At 39.6% G+C, this 18,930-nt stretch overlaps 1 protein-coding gene across 2 annotated transcripts in view; it reads right to left on the reverse strand.

The window, feature by feature from the left end:
- LOC120535132 (astrotactin-2-like) overlaps positions 1–13,316 on the reverse strand; it is a 2,291,264-nt gene extending 2,277,948 nt beyond the window's left edge. The window contains exon 1 of one of the 2 annotated variants that reach the window (XM_039762741.1): positions 12,632–13,316. In XM_039762741.1, the coding sequence (XP_039618675.1) occupies positions 12,632–13,019 (388 nt within the window). In that variant the 5' untranslated portion in view covers positions 13,020–13,316. The remainder of the gene's footprint in view (positions 1–12,631) is intronic. The other variant, XM_039762742.1, reaches the window with a different exon arrangement.
- Positions 13,317–18,930: the final 5,614 nt, after the last annotated feature.

Below are 18,930 nucleotides of genomic sequence, written 5' to 3' on the forward strand. Positions count from 1 at the left end.
GTATCTTGTGTCCTGAGAGCAAGAACAAATTTGAAAAAATTAGCTTATCGCACAGGACAGTGACTCGCCATGTTGGCAAAACAAAACCGCCAAGGAAAGAGAAATTTGCTTAGCCGCTAATACACAAGCATGGCGAGCACATTGGCAAAACAAAACCTCCAAGGAGAGAGAAACTCGCTTAGCTCCTAATGCACAACTGATGCAATTGATTGACTGAAGTGCCAGAATCCATGGTTTCTAGGAGCCCGGGTTTTTTACATCACAGGCTTGCACAGCTAGTTTATATACATAATGTAATTAAAAACAAAGTAACAACATTTCAACATACCTAATCCAGTTTTAGGGACGTGAGGAACCAGGCTGGATGGGATGCTGGCCCATTGTAGTTCACCCCCACAGACACACACAAACTCATTATTAGAATATTAGAGAAAATCAAAATGAAGGACTGCTTGCCTGCACACAAACACACACACCCCTAATCCTTGCCCTTTCTTTCCACACTTCAGTACCAAGGTACTCACTCGAATGAAGACACTGCAACAAGAAATTGCAAGTAGACATCAGCCTGCCTTAAGAGGTACATCACGAGATACCCTAAAAATACATTCCAATACAAAGCTTTTTGTCTTAGTGTGGCAGTGTGAAGGCCAAGAAATAGTTATCTCTTCAGGAACTAGCGTGTCACTTACTTGCAGGTGCAGGAGAAATACAAGTCAGACGTCACTGAAAATGGCATCACACACAAGCAGATCAAGACGCAATTCTACCCTCTATGTTAAACACAAGAATTAAATCTATTTCAGCATTTTCATCTTTTGGTATTGTAACAAACCAAAGAGTGGGGAGGGTGATCTTAACAATCTTTCTCACAGATGACATAAAATGTTTAAAATATTCATTTTGGCAGACCATCAGCTTGCTGACTGAGGTGACTGATTAGGTAAGCGTGAACAAATTCTTCAAACCAGTCCAATGTGAGCATCTTTATATCACTTGCCGTGGTTAGAAAAAGCAAGTCATCCAAACTGTTAACTACAGAAAATGAAGGAAGAGATGAAGAAAAACTAAAGCCCATTCACATGGCTGAATGTTGAAGCAAAACGCAGTAAATAAATTCATGCATGTGTAGATGCATTCGTTAAAAGAGCACAGACGGGCAACAGGGGCGAAGTGTGCCACTTGAGATTCTTCATGTGCATTTAATTCTGCTGGGACGCACTGGAGGTGTGTTTTTTTCCATTACTAACATGGAGTTCAAAGTGAGCTTCCTTTTAATTAAAGAGTCTGATCAGGATGCTTAAAAATCCACCTCAACATTAAAAAATAATAATAATAATAATAATAATAATGTGGCCAACTGATAGGCTGCTGTTTGGTTAATGAAAACAAACCATCCATTTATAATGCTCTGAGCTGGAATTGAGACAAGTAGGTTGTAAAGATGGCTATATTTCATGTTATTCTCATTTATTTCTGAAAAAGCTAACTGAAGTGTTTGTTGTGGTCCTGCACAAGGTGATTTGGGCTGCTGCCTCACACTTTTAGGGGACAAAGTCTGATTTCTGGCTCTGTCCCTGCCTGTGTCAAGCTGGCACATTCTTAGCAAGTTGGTTTGGTGATATAACATAACATACGATAATGCAGGGTGGCACAGTGGTGCAGAGGTTAGCAGTGCTGGATCTGTGCCCATTTGATGTTTGCGTGCAATCAGCAGCTCTCCATGTAAATTGTATTCTTTAACACATTGACTGCTGGACCATTTATTACAGGGACGCTGCAGTATAGGTCTATGCATATATGATAAATAATGAACTCTATCAAAACGTAAAGAAATTTATTAGTAAGCAACGGTTTTATTATCAATAATTCTTTGAAAAAATAAACTGTTAATTACTTTATTTTGACCAGCAACACAACTAGAAGTCCACATATGAATGAGCGTCCATGGCACCATGCAGAGTAAAGGCATACAAGGACATGTGCTGTAAATATGAGGGATGTTCAAAACGTTTAGACTCTTTTTTTTTTTTTTAACTCTGTTCATTAAGAATTTCAAAAACAAATTATATCAATTTCTACATAGTTATTTTCATTTGTGATGCAATTCTCCCAGAGTTATACCAATTTTATACTGCCCAATTACTACTCCTCCCACCTTCACCGTTTCCAACAAAAAATATAAAAGTGCAGAGCCTTTTTGAACATCCCTTGTATAACGCTTTTCTTTGAGCTGTCCACACTTGTTGTGCACAACACATTTGGTAGCTGGTGACTGTTTGCACTCAGTGGGCAGCAGACTGCCCATGTGGGTATGTCCTGACAGTTATGAAGAGTCTGAAGAGACTGTGATGAAGAAACTTTTTCAGGGCAGTGATCCGCAATTAGTACCAAGGCCTACAGGTGCTACATCATCCAACTGATTTTTGATCACTGTCGTTATCATCAAAATATTCATCTTGCAATAAATCTAGTTGTTTCAAAACATCAGCAGCTTTATGCTTTTTTTTAACTACGGACTGTCTATTTTTAACACTATTTTATGCAAGCTGTTACGTCTAAAACAAAAAAAATCTACAGCTTTCTACTAGATGGCAGGACTATAGTAGATAACTGAGATGGGGCAGCAAAGCTCAGTAGCAAGCTGTCTGTCTGCAGTGGCTGTATACTGACATATGAGTTACTGTATATCATACATCGCACCTTGACTGCCTCACTGAGATACAACTTAACTCGTACTTTGTGTTCAGTGTGTTAAAAAGAAAATGAACAGATCTTTAAAGTATGGGAATCAGAAGAGAACATGTAAGTCTGCAATCAAACAAAGATTGTAACCAAATGTCTGGCCTATTTTTTGACAAAACCCTACATCAAAAACAGTTAAGAATTCATAGCAAGATTTTAGGAAATAGTGCCCAAATTTATGAAGAGTGTCCATTCATCCATCATACTATACCCTAATTACAGGGTCACGGGGGTCTGCTGGAGCCAATCCCAGCCAACACAAGGGTGCAAGGCAGGAAACAAACCCCGTGCAGGGTGCCAGCCCACCACAGGGTGCACGCACACACACACACACCCATACCCACACACCAAGTACACACACTAGGGACAATTTAGGATCGCCAATGCACCTAACCTGCATGTCTTTGGACTGTGGGAGGAAACCGGAGTACAAGGAGGAAACCCACGCAGACATGGGAAGCGAACCCGGGTCTCCTAACTGCGAAGCAGCAGCGCTACCACTGCGCCACCATGTCGTCCTATGAAAAGTGTCAGAAGTAGGAAATAAATAAATAAAAAATAATAATATCACAGAATGACACAAACTTAGTCCAACTCTTACAGGTAGGAGTAGGACCAAATTTTCACCACTCCAAGACACACTCTTAGGAGTAGGAGTAATAGCAATTTATTCATTTTCCTAATTTAGGGAACAAACGATTCCTAACTTGACCAGGATTTAGAAGAGCTCATAAGCTGTCCTAACTTGCTAGGAGCTACGAGAAGATGATGTTCTGCCAGAGACTGGTATGTGTATTCATGGAAAGGCAGGATGTTTTGAAAATGCTGAACAACATTGCAAAAAAAGATGGAATAATCAGCATAACGGATCCCAGTCCATCTTCCTGAAGATGCGCTGTCAGCTAAAATAAAACTGTTGCTAACGTTAGATTTTTTGGCTGTGGAGAAAATGCAGCTTTGCAATAGCAAGGATTTTGGAATGTCATTTCATTTCTCGAATTTTGTCTGTTTCTGCCGGAGCGGCTGGACCAATTGGCCCTGCAATACCCTTGGGTGCGTGCATGTGTGCACCCTGAATTACCTATTTATTGATGGTGCATGAAGGTCATCATGTGTATTAAAATGAGGACCACTTCTTGTTTTGTTTTTGTTTTTGAATCACTTCTTTCTTTGCATTTCCAGGTTGAGCTTTTCTCAGTTGAGGCTGTGTAGCACATGCCAGTGATGCGGTACAAAGTCCATTACCAATTGCTCCCATAACCATAGCAATATGGAATAATTAAAGGAAAAAAAGATCAATACCAGGACTGTATTGTTCACAAGGCATTATGCCACATCCTAATGCTGCACTCCATTTACCTCAGAAGTCGAATATCGGAGCTGCAAATGATGTCACATCCGAATTGAAATACGGAAAAACAATAAGGATGCCTCCAGGTATACCTTTGTTGTGTTTGCTCATTCAGAACGCAGACAACTGCTGAACAATGTATTAAGTGGCGTTTTGCACATCCAAACACCACAGCAACATGTCCACAGATAGAGGCTGGACAGTCTTGTGTTTACAAATGAGTTGATAAAACACAAATCGAAAAAAGTGCTAATGAACAACATAATACTACAACTTTCACTAAAGTTTGTGATGCATGCTGCTATTTTGGATTGAGTTGGTCAAACTCAGACTTGACAGACCAGCCCAGAGTTTCCAAGCAGAAAATCCAACTTGTGGGGATGTTCCAGTTGAAAATTCTGACTGGAGACTTGGAAATTCCAATTTCCCAGTTCAAATGGAACACAACAATAGGGACCGTGCATTAAAGGGCACGGGCACACACACATGTACACATACACACACACTAATTCATAGGCTCATAACAGGACAACATACAGTCCCTAAGTCACTTTACAGACACATCTATAGGACATACAGTAGGAGTCAACTGGAAAACACAACAAAAAGGAAATTAACTTAATGGATAGCACGTTAGGATTTGACCCCTTGATCTACAAAACTGTAAAGGGTCGCTATTAACAAATACGCGACACCATGTCAGGAAAACTTAAGTTTAGAAAATGTACTGTATGACATGCATCTGCATCTATTTCAATACTGATTTGTCTAGAAGCAACGTCTATTGCCATAGCATCAAAAACAGATCTGGACAGTGTTAGGGAAAATATTCAGTAAATAAAGAAAAGTCTTGAGCCACCATTACAAATGAAATTCAAGCTTGGTGAAGCCACCACGGGCTCTTGTTCAGTACAACATGGCCTACTGTCTAAAAAGACAAAATCTCAAGTACAGCAGAGATTACTTTACATATCATATTTAAATCATTTCAATTGACACCAATCAGCATGCAGATAAATGGTATATTCTAGTAACATCGCTAAAGATTTACATATAATCTTAAGTAAAAGTCCCAAATTAGGTAAACATATAAAAAGTATCTGACACACATGTATCTCTAAAGATAAGCTTCTTATTTATAAATTCCTAAAAAATAAAATATATTGCAAAGTAATTATCTCGCCGTTCCCTTGGTTTAGAACAGGACTGATAGAGGACATCTTACTTACACAGCAAAGGCACAATCGTAACACTCATCAATTCACATAGAAATAAAATGCATGCAGGGATACACATTTGTGTTTTTCTGCTACAATAGGATTCCAGACTTTCTTATGGTCCCACACTTACTCATACTGGGCCACTTTATACCTCCAACTTAACACAGTAGCCCAAACTATATGTGGGAAGAAACTGGAGTTCAAATGAATCACCATACAGAAAGTGACCGGTCCAGCAATCGCACTTGGCTTTTGAAGCACAGATCTGGCAGCACTAACCACTGTGCCACTATGCTGCTATATTTTCTTTAAAAAAAAAGCTACACAAAATAGCACGTCTGTTGTCTACATTAGAAAAAAAGCAATCTGACAGTGTTATGAGGTCACACTATACTCTCACAATTTCTTGTCAGCCTTTGTTCTTTTTTATTCCATATACAAACTTAGCCAAAACCAGAAAGATGACTATTAAAACATCAGTTTTCAATCAGAAAGTCCAACACACCGATCTTTTTCAAGGTTCGCAGAAAGTCCAACACACCGATCTTTTTCAAGGTTCGCATGATTACATGCAAGCAAGCAATTTTCTTGGACGGCAAAACTGAGGAAAAGGCCACCAGCTACTTCAGTCTCTGCTGTATCCCACATACCCCCCAGTCCCAGCAGCAGCAGCAGCAGCAGACACTTCTTGATTGAAATGAACAAATCCCACTACAGCCTGAACAAATGAGATCCTTCAACATGATCCTTTCAAAGTAATAAGCAACTGGTGTCTCCGAGGGGATCGTCATTTGGAAATGTAGAGTGCAGCCATCTGAACATCAGCTGAAACGCGGCAAATGAATAAAAGCCGTATCGACCTCACAACGTGCTCACACACACTCAGACTTGTATGCGATACATTACTTTTCTTACCCTTAATCAAAATTGTCAATCAAAACCTAATGTCATTTGCAACAAATGAACAAGTTCTTACAAGTCGGAGGAGCATGGAATTTCCGAGTAAAAACAGCCTATTTATTTAAAAGTTATCAAACTGAGGCATAAGCCACACAACTTCTCCTTTGCAAAAATAAAAATAATTCAAATAAAACATTCAGCAAAAATGCAGAAATGTCACCATACAATACTTACAACTCTGCACTTACGAAATGCAGACATCTATCCACTATAAGCAGAGGCACATCACTTTAACCAAAAGGGCATTTATGTATATTTATGTATACTGTTACAAGAAAAGACCCATCTAAGCATCCTTCACAGATTAACACTGGACTTCTTATAATGCCAGTTCAGGGTGACATTCCATGAGCCATATATATTCCTATATAGTGCTCTTGTTCAAGTCAATCCTCCTCCTCCTCCTCCTCCTTTGACAGACTTCAAGCTGGCAGTGGCTCCATGAGTCAGTGCCGTGAAACACTTAGGGAACAGATGCCAAAACTCCAGGAAATGGGACTATGGCTTCTTCAGTACAATATCATGGACTAAACCGAACCCCAACCTATCCTTAGCCACTTGAACAAAACTTGTGCACGTCTTTGAAACATAGGCAACATTTTGTTCTTTAAATATGATCTCATGTGGTAAAGTGAGACTGCACTATTCTGTAAAGCCTGTAGGCTTATATTCCACTGCCAACTTGAAGACTGTCACAGCAGCAGGAGGAGAAGGTGCTTCCAGGTATAAGTCGCACAGATTTACAAATATGAAAATGTAATAGTAACATGTAAAATGTACTACAATTCAAAAGTCTAAATAGAAAGTATACTCTCAGATGTGTGTGCACAGAGAGCTTCTACAAGGCTTGGATTAGGTGACATCTCCACCTCAAGATCCTAAGGGGTAACAATCACTAATGTCTCCTTCTTTTTCATCTTCAGACCAAAAGAGGGGTCCTGAGGTGCCCCAGGATGCATAAGGGACACAACTTCTGATGGAGAATTTGCTAAATGAAGAAAAGAGACTCATGAAGAGCTGGCAAACCAAACCTGTACACAGCCAACAGACACCCAGTGTTTTCTGCTGGACTTTGCTTTTTACTTTTGGCTCTCATTAAATGGGATCCAAACTTTTATGACCTTTCTCGTGCTTCTTGTTTTACCAAACATATACTCAATGTGACCAGCTTAGAGGTTCAGGAGTAGACCAGGTTATCCAGATCACAAGAAGCCATTTAAGGAGATTTTTGTCCTACACAACGGGTGCCCTTTGGATGCCTCCATTAGGACGGGTGCAAGGCACATGCCCTGGGGGAAGATTTATGAAATGTTCAACTCGTTTGGATGAGTCTGGGATTTCAACAGCAGTGGCTGGAGGACGTTTCACAGATAAGGTAGTTCTGCTTGGCCCAAGTCTGTGTGTTATTGCCATTACCCTCATAAGGATAAACAGAATGAAAATCTTATATCCAGCTACTCAGGGAAACGCTGATGATGATATATACACATATTGAAAAAAGGGAGGTCTGTGAGGGTTTGCACTTTTATCAGCTATGTCTCCAAATCCTTTCATTATTTGATCCTTTGATTGTTTTGTTAATTCTTCTTAAGTAAGTAGCATATTTATTGTAGTGTTGTTTATTATAACTAAAGAAAAAAGAGATAGATAGATAGATAGATAGATAGATAGATAGATAGATAGATAGATAGATAGATAGATAGATAGATAGATAGATAGATAGATAGAGATTCATCATGAAAGAGTATCTTTAATATAGCTGCTTTATAGTGTACCAGGTGAACAGCTTTATCTGCATGTGGACAGCTGCATTAAGTAAAGAGACTTACAAGCTTTTATATCTACTCTCTATGTATAAAATCCAAAAGTGCAATGATTTTGTGCAACGATTTTATGTCACGTTTGTTGTCACACTTTAAATCGGCTTATTTTAAAACCTACATATATACAGTATGTTTCGTATCATTCTTTTCAGAATTTATCGAACGTTAATGTGATATGGTTAGATTTTTTGATTATTATTCCAGTTCTTAAATTATAAACTAAATAAATATCAAGAAATCACATCCCACGAGACCAGACTTTGTGCCAAGAGATTTAACCACGTCCAGGGCCGGAAATAAAAGACAAAGGGTAAGCTATACAAGCTTTTAAAAGATCAAAGTGCTGAACGAGATGCAAATCACACGGCACGGCAGCAAGCCAGCAGCTGATCGAGCAAAGAGGAGGTAAAAAAAAAAAAACTGTATTTGTTCCCCATTGTATAACCGTTTAAGACGGGGTTTCGGAGGAGCGACCGTGTATCCTTGGGGTGTGTTCAGCCCTCTTCTTCACAACGTGAAGTGGCTGCTGCGTAGCACAGAAAAGGGGGCTTGGTGACCAAAGCGAGCAGGAGGTAACCCCCTAGTGTATATATATATATATATATATATATATATTCAGACCTGGACTACACCAAAGCAGGTGCCCACTCACTGCACTGCTACTTTTGTAAAACGTCTTTTCCTCAACCACAAACCTGTGTAGAAATATGGCAATCACTCACACCAGGTGCTCTTATTATTATACCATGAGTGCATTATTATGGAAATTCTGATGTTTGGTATTTTGGTTTGCCTACACTACAGTTAACATTAACCATGTTGTTTTTTATGAGTGTTAGGCATATCTACTTAAAGGCACCCTTACCTGCAAATGGACAGCTGCTTCAATCACTGGGACTTACTAGTCTGACACAAACAAACTAAATGGTTGATTTCAGCTCTAAGCTACACCTGTCCCAATCACCAAAGCTCCCTGCACTGCTTTTCTATTAAAGATAAAGATGTCTCTTCTCAGCTGCTAACCTCTATGGGAACATGGCGATCACCCACACCAGGTGCTCTTAACAGTATACCATGACCCAATCAAACAATAGAAATTCAATATTACTATAAAGCAAAATGAAAAAAAAATAGTATCAAAGACAGGAAATGTATTTCTAAAGGAGTCAGAAAAGGTTAGCAAATGTATTTGAAAAAAAAAAAAAAAAGAGTCTTATCCACCTTAAGAAAAGGATAAGTGCCTCTGTGCCTGTCCGTGTGTTCGTCCAGTTGCTATGTGAATGTCGTTCCAAAAGATGGTGCATCACAAGCTGCTTTAGAAATAAAATGCACTGCATTTGTCATTTCATAAAATGGCACATCTCAAACATTATCACAACTTTTACGAATCCCATACCAAATGGCATTTAACAGAGACATATTTGCTGCGACTGTTAATGCTGAGGTCTCCATTGATTACTTAGATTTCAACCCATCTTAGACAGGTAGGACAGCCAATTAAAATATACTTATGTAAAAATACAGATGAGGGTGGATAAGTCTTTTCAATTCTGAGTGCATAGACAGATAGATCACTGTGATATAATATATACAGTATGTATATGTACTGTGTATATGAAAGACACCACAGATAGATAGATAGATAGATAGATAGATAGATAGATAGATAGATAGATAGATAGATAGATAGATAGATAGATAGATAGATAGATAGAAGCATATTTAAACTTATAGTCTTGTATTATTGCTTACTGCAAATAAAAGACAGATCACAAAAAAACTGTACATATACATGTAAGATAGACAGACTGAAGAAGCCAATTTAAACATCTAGCCTGAACATTAACGAACTTAAACTTTCACCTTCATTTTGCATGAAGACAGTCAATGGCTAAATGTAAGGTAAAATATGCTAACAGGAAATAATGCCCTCTGTAAAATAAGATGTGGAATTATTATCTGCTAATAAAAAAGCCCCACAACTCTACACTGAATGAAGTGGGTTCATGAAATTGAAGGATGTGGATGTAAAGAATGGTAAGATCTCAATATTTATCTTTGGATCACACTTGACTCTGGGTGCTTCATGTAACATAGAATAGCACAAGATTTTCAAGCTGTTTATTCCTTAATTAAGGGTCATGGGGGGGCCATTGCCTATCTCAAAAATATCAGACACAAGGTAAGGGCCAACCCCGGACAACACACTAGGCCATCACAGGGACACCTCCTGTCACACTCTCATGGGGAGAACTTATAATCAGTAATTAATCCAACACACCCATCTTCAGGATGTGGAAGAAAAACTGGAGTAAAACTTATTGCTAATTCCTTTCTTATTTGTCTGGCACCTTTATCCAAGGTGACTTACAACATCTGAGATGTGACCAGTTCAGTTACTTTCTGCTTTCCAAGTGTAGCACAAGCAGGTGAAGTGACTTGCTCAGGGTCACACAGTGTGAGCAGCGGGATCTGAAAGCAGAGTTTGAAGTCCGAAGCCATAACCTCTGTACACTGCCTTCCAAATCTTTTATGGACTGAGGAGAACATACGACAATGCACTTGACGTGAACCCCGAACACAGGAGCCATGGAGCAGTAGCACTAGCAACTAAGAATCCAGCAGTGTTTTTGGGGGGGAGGAACAAATTAAAAAGATTTGGGGAACCACCATCTATTTTATTTCACACTAGGAGTAAAAAAAAAATAAACTGGGTGCCCACCTCTTCTGCTAGTGTTAAATGATTATGCCCATTGTGCATCCGGGTAGTTAGAATGATCTGCGCTATCATTTTAGCAATTTGGAATTTCATTTTCATTACTCACTAGATTGCTTTCGTTTTTATGGTGCTAGAGTCTCTTTTCAAGCTGAGGGAAAATTACAAAAGAGAATGAAGTGGTTGGTAAAATTTTGATTTAAATCTTAATTTCAGCAAAGCTGTTTTTTTTCTTCCTTTCTTTCTTTCTGTGTGTCAGGATCCTCACTTGAAAACCCAAAATGTGTTTATTTTAATTTCACGCCAATTTGCACTGCAAATTTTGTTGTTAGTCATTTCCTTCTTTGCTTTGATTCTGGCGCTGAGTAAAACAGAGAGTCACTAAATATCCCACAATCAGTTAAATTGTTTGGAAGCGGACGGAACTCAATCAGATCTCGAGAACACGGGTGTCAAGGGGTCTCTAGTCAGATTTTTATTTTTTTTTTTGTGTTCCTGTGCTCATTTGCTGTAGCTTTGACAGATGTACTCGAGTGAGTATTAAAATCTTTATGTTTAAAAACTGATTTGCCTTTCACAAGCTGAAAACACGGCTTCTCTAACTGTGGGATTTTATCCCCTGCAGATCAAACGGCTCTGCTAGGTGGACGCCAAATCAAACTGTCAGCACTGAAATATATTAACCTGTTACGGACACAAACTATTTACCTGGCTGACGTCTTTATCCAAGGTGAATTGCAACATTTGAGAAACGTCTGTTTACTTTTATTTATCCAAATTGTAACAGAGGCAGGTGAAGTAACTTCCTCCTGATCTCATAGCATCTGAGGTGGGTTTTGAATCCATAACCTAAGGATGTGAAACCCACAGCCTTAACCACTACACTGTCTCCCCTAATACTGTCTTAACCCGTGTTATCATATTGTAGGGGATTTTATGTAATTCACGTGTCTTTACAAAAAAAAAAAATCGCAGAGTGATTGCTTTACAATATTTGCAAACTTGTGCAACTCTCTGTGTCTGTCCAGAAGGCGCTATAGAGGAAAACACATATGTTTAACACTGTAAGATGTCACCCTTTCTCTCAAAGTGGGAAACTGGCAAGTAAAACAAAGTTGTAACCATAGCACAGCAAAGGCAGGCCATGGGAATATAGCGCCTTGACGCCATAGCGGACCGCGCGCCTAACAATTACATTTTGACGATGACAGCAACAGAAAGCAAACCCGTTAATGGCAATGGCTAATAATAATAATAAAAAATGAGCTTGATCGAGAAAAAAAACTAACACAATCACACCTGGGCAGAAGTTGCCCGAGTTATTTGGCGTTCCCATGGTTCTTGGATGCTATAGATCGAGTAACACGTTTTGTTATAATTTGTAACAATATAATGTATTGTGAGATGTTTCCGTTTATTATTCAACGTGCAATCTACCAATAAATAGTCATAGGGATGGGTGATTTCGTCATAAAACCTCATTCGAAATAAACAGACATACACGTGAATCCTGCCCAAAACAAGTCAAAAAGAAGAGCTGCGCTGCTGGCACTCCACAGCCTGCACGAGGTCCAAAAGCGACACATCGTTACGAGGAGCCACACAACAACATGACAGCCAGCAACAGCAAGACAAGTCCAAAAAGCATTCCCAGTGAATAGCATCACCTTCAGCGGCAACGTGGGAATAAAGTATCCGCCGCGCGTGTGCATCTCGCCAGCACGCTCGATCCAGTTTCCCCTTCCCAAATAACGCACATCGAGGCGAACTTGTCAAGTGCGGCTCATCGGGCGAAGAATTCCCCCCTCAGCCTTACCTAATGTGAAGTAAGGCAGAGCCGTGTTGTCCAGGTCATCCAGCACGGAGATCCTCCCCGGCAAGTCGGTCCTAACGAAAAGCAGCAGCCGGGACTCTCCTGCTCCTCCCCCGGCCAAGCTGCTTGCACCTCCTCCGGTAAAACTGAACTCATTCTCCCGAAGCACCGGTAAAGTAGACACGGTAACCGTCTTCACTTCGCAAGGGCTCTCCGCATCCTCTTCGTGATGTCCCCCGCTAGCTACCCCTCCGCCTCCTGCCCAGGTCCCGGCCACCAAGACCCCGAGTAAAAACAGCACTCTCCCAGCCATACCGCTGCCTGAACGCTCCTCTCCGGCTTTGGCTGAGATACATAAGCAGCCGACGAGCTTATAGTGCACGAGTTGCATGGAAGGCTTCGTTTCTGTCCAGGAGGCGGCACTGCAGGTGGATTCAAGGACTCGTTACGTTTCGCGGATGCTCGGATGCGGAGCGGAGACGGCAGGTGCAGTGCACGCGCTGGATGAGACGAATTCTTGTTGTCAAAGTGAAAGCGCCGAGCGCTGGTAAACACGGAGGGAGCCGCTGAAAGAGCCGAGGCGTGCGATTGAGATGCGATTCACATTCGACATCAGGTACACGAAAGGGAGGAGCGCCGATCGAGACGCCGCTTCAGAGGAACTTCGAAGCCTTTTAAAGAGGCATGGCCAAGAGATTCACCTTAAATGCGTGAACGTCTCCCCTGCATGACACGAAACGACGCCGCTTAAACAGCGATAGATTTAGCAACGCTGAACAAAACCGAGCTACACTTGTGCAAATCTGACGTTGTTCCAATGCGTTAATTACCAGGCAGATCTAAAGAGGGCGAAAGCACATCGTAACTTTAAATGTGGTGCCAAAAATAATTCATTCTGGTATTGTGTAAGGTAGTGAGTTAAATGCAAGTAAATCATTTTATCGCACCCGTTTCGTTTCTTTACACGAGCCGATTAGGGCTGCATGGGATAGACTGGACTTAAAAATACCACAGCGAACCGTGAATAACTAATAAGCCCCCCATTCAGCCGTGAGATGAGCATGTGAATGTATCAAACTAAAAAAAAAAATTCAGCAGGGCACTTTCCGTGTACATGTAAATGACATGTATTGTCTACATTATAACTGTTTTAAAGTCATGCTTAAAACATGCATATCTGATGATCTCCTGAAGTTTATTTTCCTATAATTTGAAAATACACGGGGAGGGGAGGCAGCACAGTAGCAGCGCTCGAATCATACGGTGTGCGCACAAATGTGTCGTCGGCGTGCTCTCCCGTGTGGTCACCTGAAACGGAACAATACAAATAACCACGAGATGGTTTGTCACAGTCGGCACTGATCAGCAATGTGCGGCACTATGGATGAATGGGCATCTCTGTGACGTTATGCTTTTTAATTTAAAAACTTACAAACTTTTACTTATTTTTCATACTTTATATAGGCAATTCATTTAGCTGAAGACAGTTTAACATAAAAATTTATTTGATTTCAACTCTTTAATTTTTCACCCGAATGCTGCCCAAACAGACATTGAGCCAATGTAAGCAAAGTGTGGGCAAATAAATTGGGCCTCAGTGTGGCAGCCAACAGTGAACAGTGCACATTGGAGCAGCCTTGTCCCAGTGCAGGAAAACAGACAGAGAGCCCAAATATAGTCATGAACCTGAAAAAAGTCATTACCTTACTAGTCCAGCTGTCCATTTTCTATACCCGCTTATCCAGGGTAGGGTTGTCAGGCACAAGGAGCCTAACCCAACAACATTTATTTATGGAGCACATTTTCATACATCAGTGTAGCCCAAAGTGCTTTACAAGATTACAAAACTGAAGTTACAAAAGAGAAAACAATTAAAAATAAGTAATAATATTAATGAATAAATAACAACACAAGAAGGTAAGGTCAGATGGCCGGAAGGCCAATGTCTAAATGAGCATTTGCATACAACAAGTGACTCTGTTTGTGGCGTGAGTACAGAAAGAGCTTCTTTCTCATCACCCTGCCATACAGATGTTCTTTGAACAAATTGCACTGAATTGTAGAATGATGTACAGGCACACCATCTGCAGCAAGATGTTCTTGCAGGTCTTTGGAGGTGATCTGTGGGTTGTCTGTAACCATTTTCACAATCCTGCACATATGCCGCTCCTGTATTTTTCTTGGCCTGCCAGACCTGCTGGGTTTAACAACGACTGTGCCTGTGGCCTTCCATTTCCTGATTCCATTCCTTACAGTTGAAACTGACAGTTTAAACCTCTGAGGTAGCTTTTTTTAGCCTTCCCCTAAACCATGATACTGAACAATCTTTGTTTTCAGATCTTTGTTTAGTTACTTTGAGGATCCCATGCTGTCTTTCACTCTTCAGAAGAGAGTCAAAGGGAAGCACAGCTTTCAATTGACCACCTTAAATACCTTTTCTCATGATTGGACACACCTGTCTATGAAGTTCAAGGCTTACTGAGCTAATCCAACCAATTTGGTGTTGCAAGTAATCAGTATTGAGCAGTGACATGCATTAAAATCAGCAAAATTACAAGGGTGCCCAAATTTTTGCACAGTCAGTTTTTCACATTTGATTTAATTTCATACAACTAAATACTGCTTCACTAAAAATGTTCGTAAAACACCCCAGTACTAGGAAATGAAAGACATGCCACTGTTATCTTTCTTGTTGAAAGTACTGTAGAGTAAATTATTATGCTAGCCGAGAGGGGTTCCTAAATTTTTTCATATGACTTTAACACAAAAATAAATGTTTGGCATTTGGTTAATCATCAACGAATTACACCATTGTTATGCATGTGACAATAAATTTAATCTTGAACTTGAAGTAGGCAAAAATGGGGAAATTAAGGAATATAAATAGCAGTGTTGATTACTATGTATACTGTCACTGAAATAACAACTCGGTGGGCCTGCTTCATGAAACTATGGCACCATTTTCGATTTGTCTGAAATAAGTACATTGTTAATAAGAAACGTACCAGAGTGATACTTCAGAATAATGTCATAGGAGAATCATTTTTGGTTCCCAAAAGACGCATCAACATCAAGGTTCCAGGAAGAACTTTTACTCATTTTTATCCGTAAACGGGCTCCATATAGCAACTAACCTTGAATTGATGGCAACAGATTTGTGAAATACCAATGACTCCTGATTTTAAAGGACTCTTTCTGTATTATAACACCAGCTAAGTCCAGGTTTTCTTACTCTGTTAGTGTCATGCTATGTAGCCTACCATACATTAAAGATTTCAGTTTTTTTCCACATATGAAGTTTTTTTAAAATGCAAAGAACCATCTTCCCAGAATGAAGCAATAGGAACCACACAACCCAGTAAAGAGCCATCAAGTACCATTAAAGAACCAGCAGTTTTAAGACTGTAGTTCTAATATACAAGAAACATGTAGATATCATATTCTCACCTCTTGTTATTCCAACAAGAGTTTGTTTGAAAAATAAGTTATTGAATTTACATTCTAAAATGATGTTGCTTATTTTCATTTAATTCATCTAAGTTGTACTAATGTTAGCCAAACATGTAGAGCTACTGTTCGTATCTCGCTATTCCAACAAGATCCCGGTTAGAGGAGGTCTGCAACAGGGATCTTCTTTAAGTCCTCACCACTTTGAATTGGTTATGGATGGGGGGAGTCATGAGATAAAAGATCAACATGGTGCATGCTTTTTGCTGAAGAGATTGTGTTGTGTAGCACCAGAAAAGAAGTGGAGAGAATGTTGGAAGAATGGAGAAGGGCTTTGGAAGATAGAAGGCTGAAGATAAAAAGGAAGAAGAAGACAGAATAGGTTATGGTTCAATGATGATCAGGATCCAGAAGTTAGACTGCAGGGAGAGACATTGAGAATAAATATCTAGGATCAGTGGCAGTCCAAGATGAAGAATTTGGTGCAGAGATAACCCACAGAGTGCAGACTGGATGAAACAATTGGAAGAAAGTATCAGGAGTATTGTGTGATCAAAGAATTAAGGAGAGGTTAAAGGTCAGGTTTTTAAGGCAGCAGTAAGACCAGCATTGATGTGTGGAGCTGACACTTGGGCAGTAAAGGTAGTGCAGGAGAAGAAGTTGGATGGGGGCAGAAATGAGAACATTGAGGTGGATGTGTGGAGTTACAAACAAGACAGAATAAGAAATGAGACAATCAGAGGTACAAGAAAATCTGGAGAGGTAGGAAAATATAGGAAAGTAGCTCGATATGGCATGGGTACGTAATGCGGACAGATAAGGAATATGTGGTCAAAAGAGTGATGGGAATAGAAGTATGGGGAAAAAGAAAGTGAGTGAAGCCAAAGCAGAGATGGATGGATAAAATAAAAGAAGATCTGAAGGAAAAAGACTGGACTGAGGAGGAGGTGCAGGACCAAGCTGTTTGGAGACATTTCATCAAGCACATCTACCACACATAGAAATGTGAAAAGATTTTAAAAAAATAAGTTCTTGGAGCTACTTTAAAAAAATATAAGTCCTCATCTTAACCAAATATATGCTTCTAATATACAACTTTCTTTGTGCTTTAGGCAATTATAAGGTAAAAAAAACACCAAATCACATCATTAATAGGTCTTTTTTTTAGCCAGTCTCCATAATTATGGTTACACTCTTCAGCCCACAAGCGTCTTCTTAAAGTAGCCAAACAACTGAATAAACTATTATACCAAATAGTAGAAATAACCTAATATGTAGAGTGCAGTGTGTGTATTTGTGAGTGTGTTTGTTACTTATATAATTACAGACATTTGTAAGGAAGAGATACCAGACTACTTTGGAACCCCATATTTTTACTCTAGGAATACCTTTTTGCTTTTGACCACAGTGAGTTTTAAGGACAGCACCTTTTCCCAGATTTTGGGCTTTGAAAAAAATGAATTTAATTTGTCTGAGTTAAAGTACATTGTAAGAAACACTTGAGGGTATGTTGGTTGGGGGTCCTTTTTACTACAGTGAGTTTTAAGGACTGTGCTTTTTCATTGATTTGTCTCTGGGAGGGTGCACTTTGAGAAACACCATTACTAATAAAAATTCTTTACATTTATGTAGAGATTTCTCACCTTGAGCATGTGATAGGCACTATATAAATAAAATGTATTATTATTATTAATAATAGTAATAATTCTTTGCATTTATATAGCGCTTTTCTCACTACTCAAAGTGCTCAGCAATTGCAGGTTAAAGGCCTTGCTCAAGGGCCCAACAGAGCAGAGTCCCTTTTGAAATTTACGGGATTCGAACCGGCAACCTTCCTATTGCCAGTATTATTATTATTATTATTATTATTATTATTATTATTACTCAAAGTGCCACCATGCAAGGAGGACCCATTCATAGAAGTTACATAATTCTGCCTTAATATTACTTACGCGGACATTACTAGGTGCTGCTGCTGGTACATTACATAGCCTCCGATTTTCACATGGAGGATACATACCTACTCTTGTGATGCTGGGTGTAGAATAAACTTACAAAATTATTGAAGATACACAAGCTTAAATATGTATTCAAAACCATACAGATATTTGGTAGTTAAAAAGGTACTTTTATATATGAAGTCTTAATTTTTGGTGGACATTGTAATGAATGAAAACACTTCCATAAAGGAAAAAAGAGTTGGGGACCGTCCCCGTATAATGTCCACAGAACAAAAGAAAAACACGCAGTCAGAATGATGATCAAATACTTATTACAGCAGATGATGAAGTGTATAACAAAAGATGGCTTTTTATACAATGACAAAATGTTGGATGGAAATGAGTTGGCAGGAAATGACATAGAAATGGGCAGACGGATAAGACGTCATCAAAAATGACCAGAAATGATGCAGTGATAGAAGTGACATCATCTTCTGGAGACCGGAAGTTCTGTCATTGGTCAGAAGCAGAAGCAACGTCATCAGAGGATGCCAGGAGTGACGTTTTGGCATCCATCTTGGAACCCGGAAGTAAGGTAAGGACATTATTTTTCTTGTTTTGGTCTAATGAAAGAGACAGAGAGAGGCGTTAGTACCGCAAATCAACCCTTTGTCTTGCGATATTTCACTCACCTCCGGGTTTGTTGACTGCCTCCTAAGTGCACATGTGTGACAACATACTGTACGAATGTCTGGAGATCTTCAAACCACTTTGCAAAATCTCTACAAAATAAATGGTCCCTTTTGCAAATGAACAACATTTTTGTCAAGGAAAATAACTGAAAAACTGCACAACCATTCTGGAAAACATCCCAGAAAATTGCACTTTGTACAAGCCCACTTTTTCCAGTCGGAA

This window comes from Polypterus senegalus, chromosome 9 (assembly GCF_016835505.1).
Source record: "Polypterus senegalus isolate Bchr_013 chromosome 9, ASM1683550v1, whole genome shotgun sequence".
In the NCBI taxonomy this organism is placed as follows: domain Eukaryota; kingdom Metazoa; phylum Chordata; class Cladistia; order Polypteriformes; family Polypteridae; genus Polypterus; species Polypterus senegalus.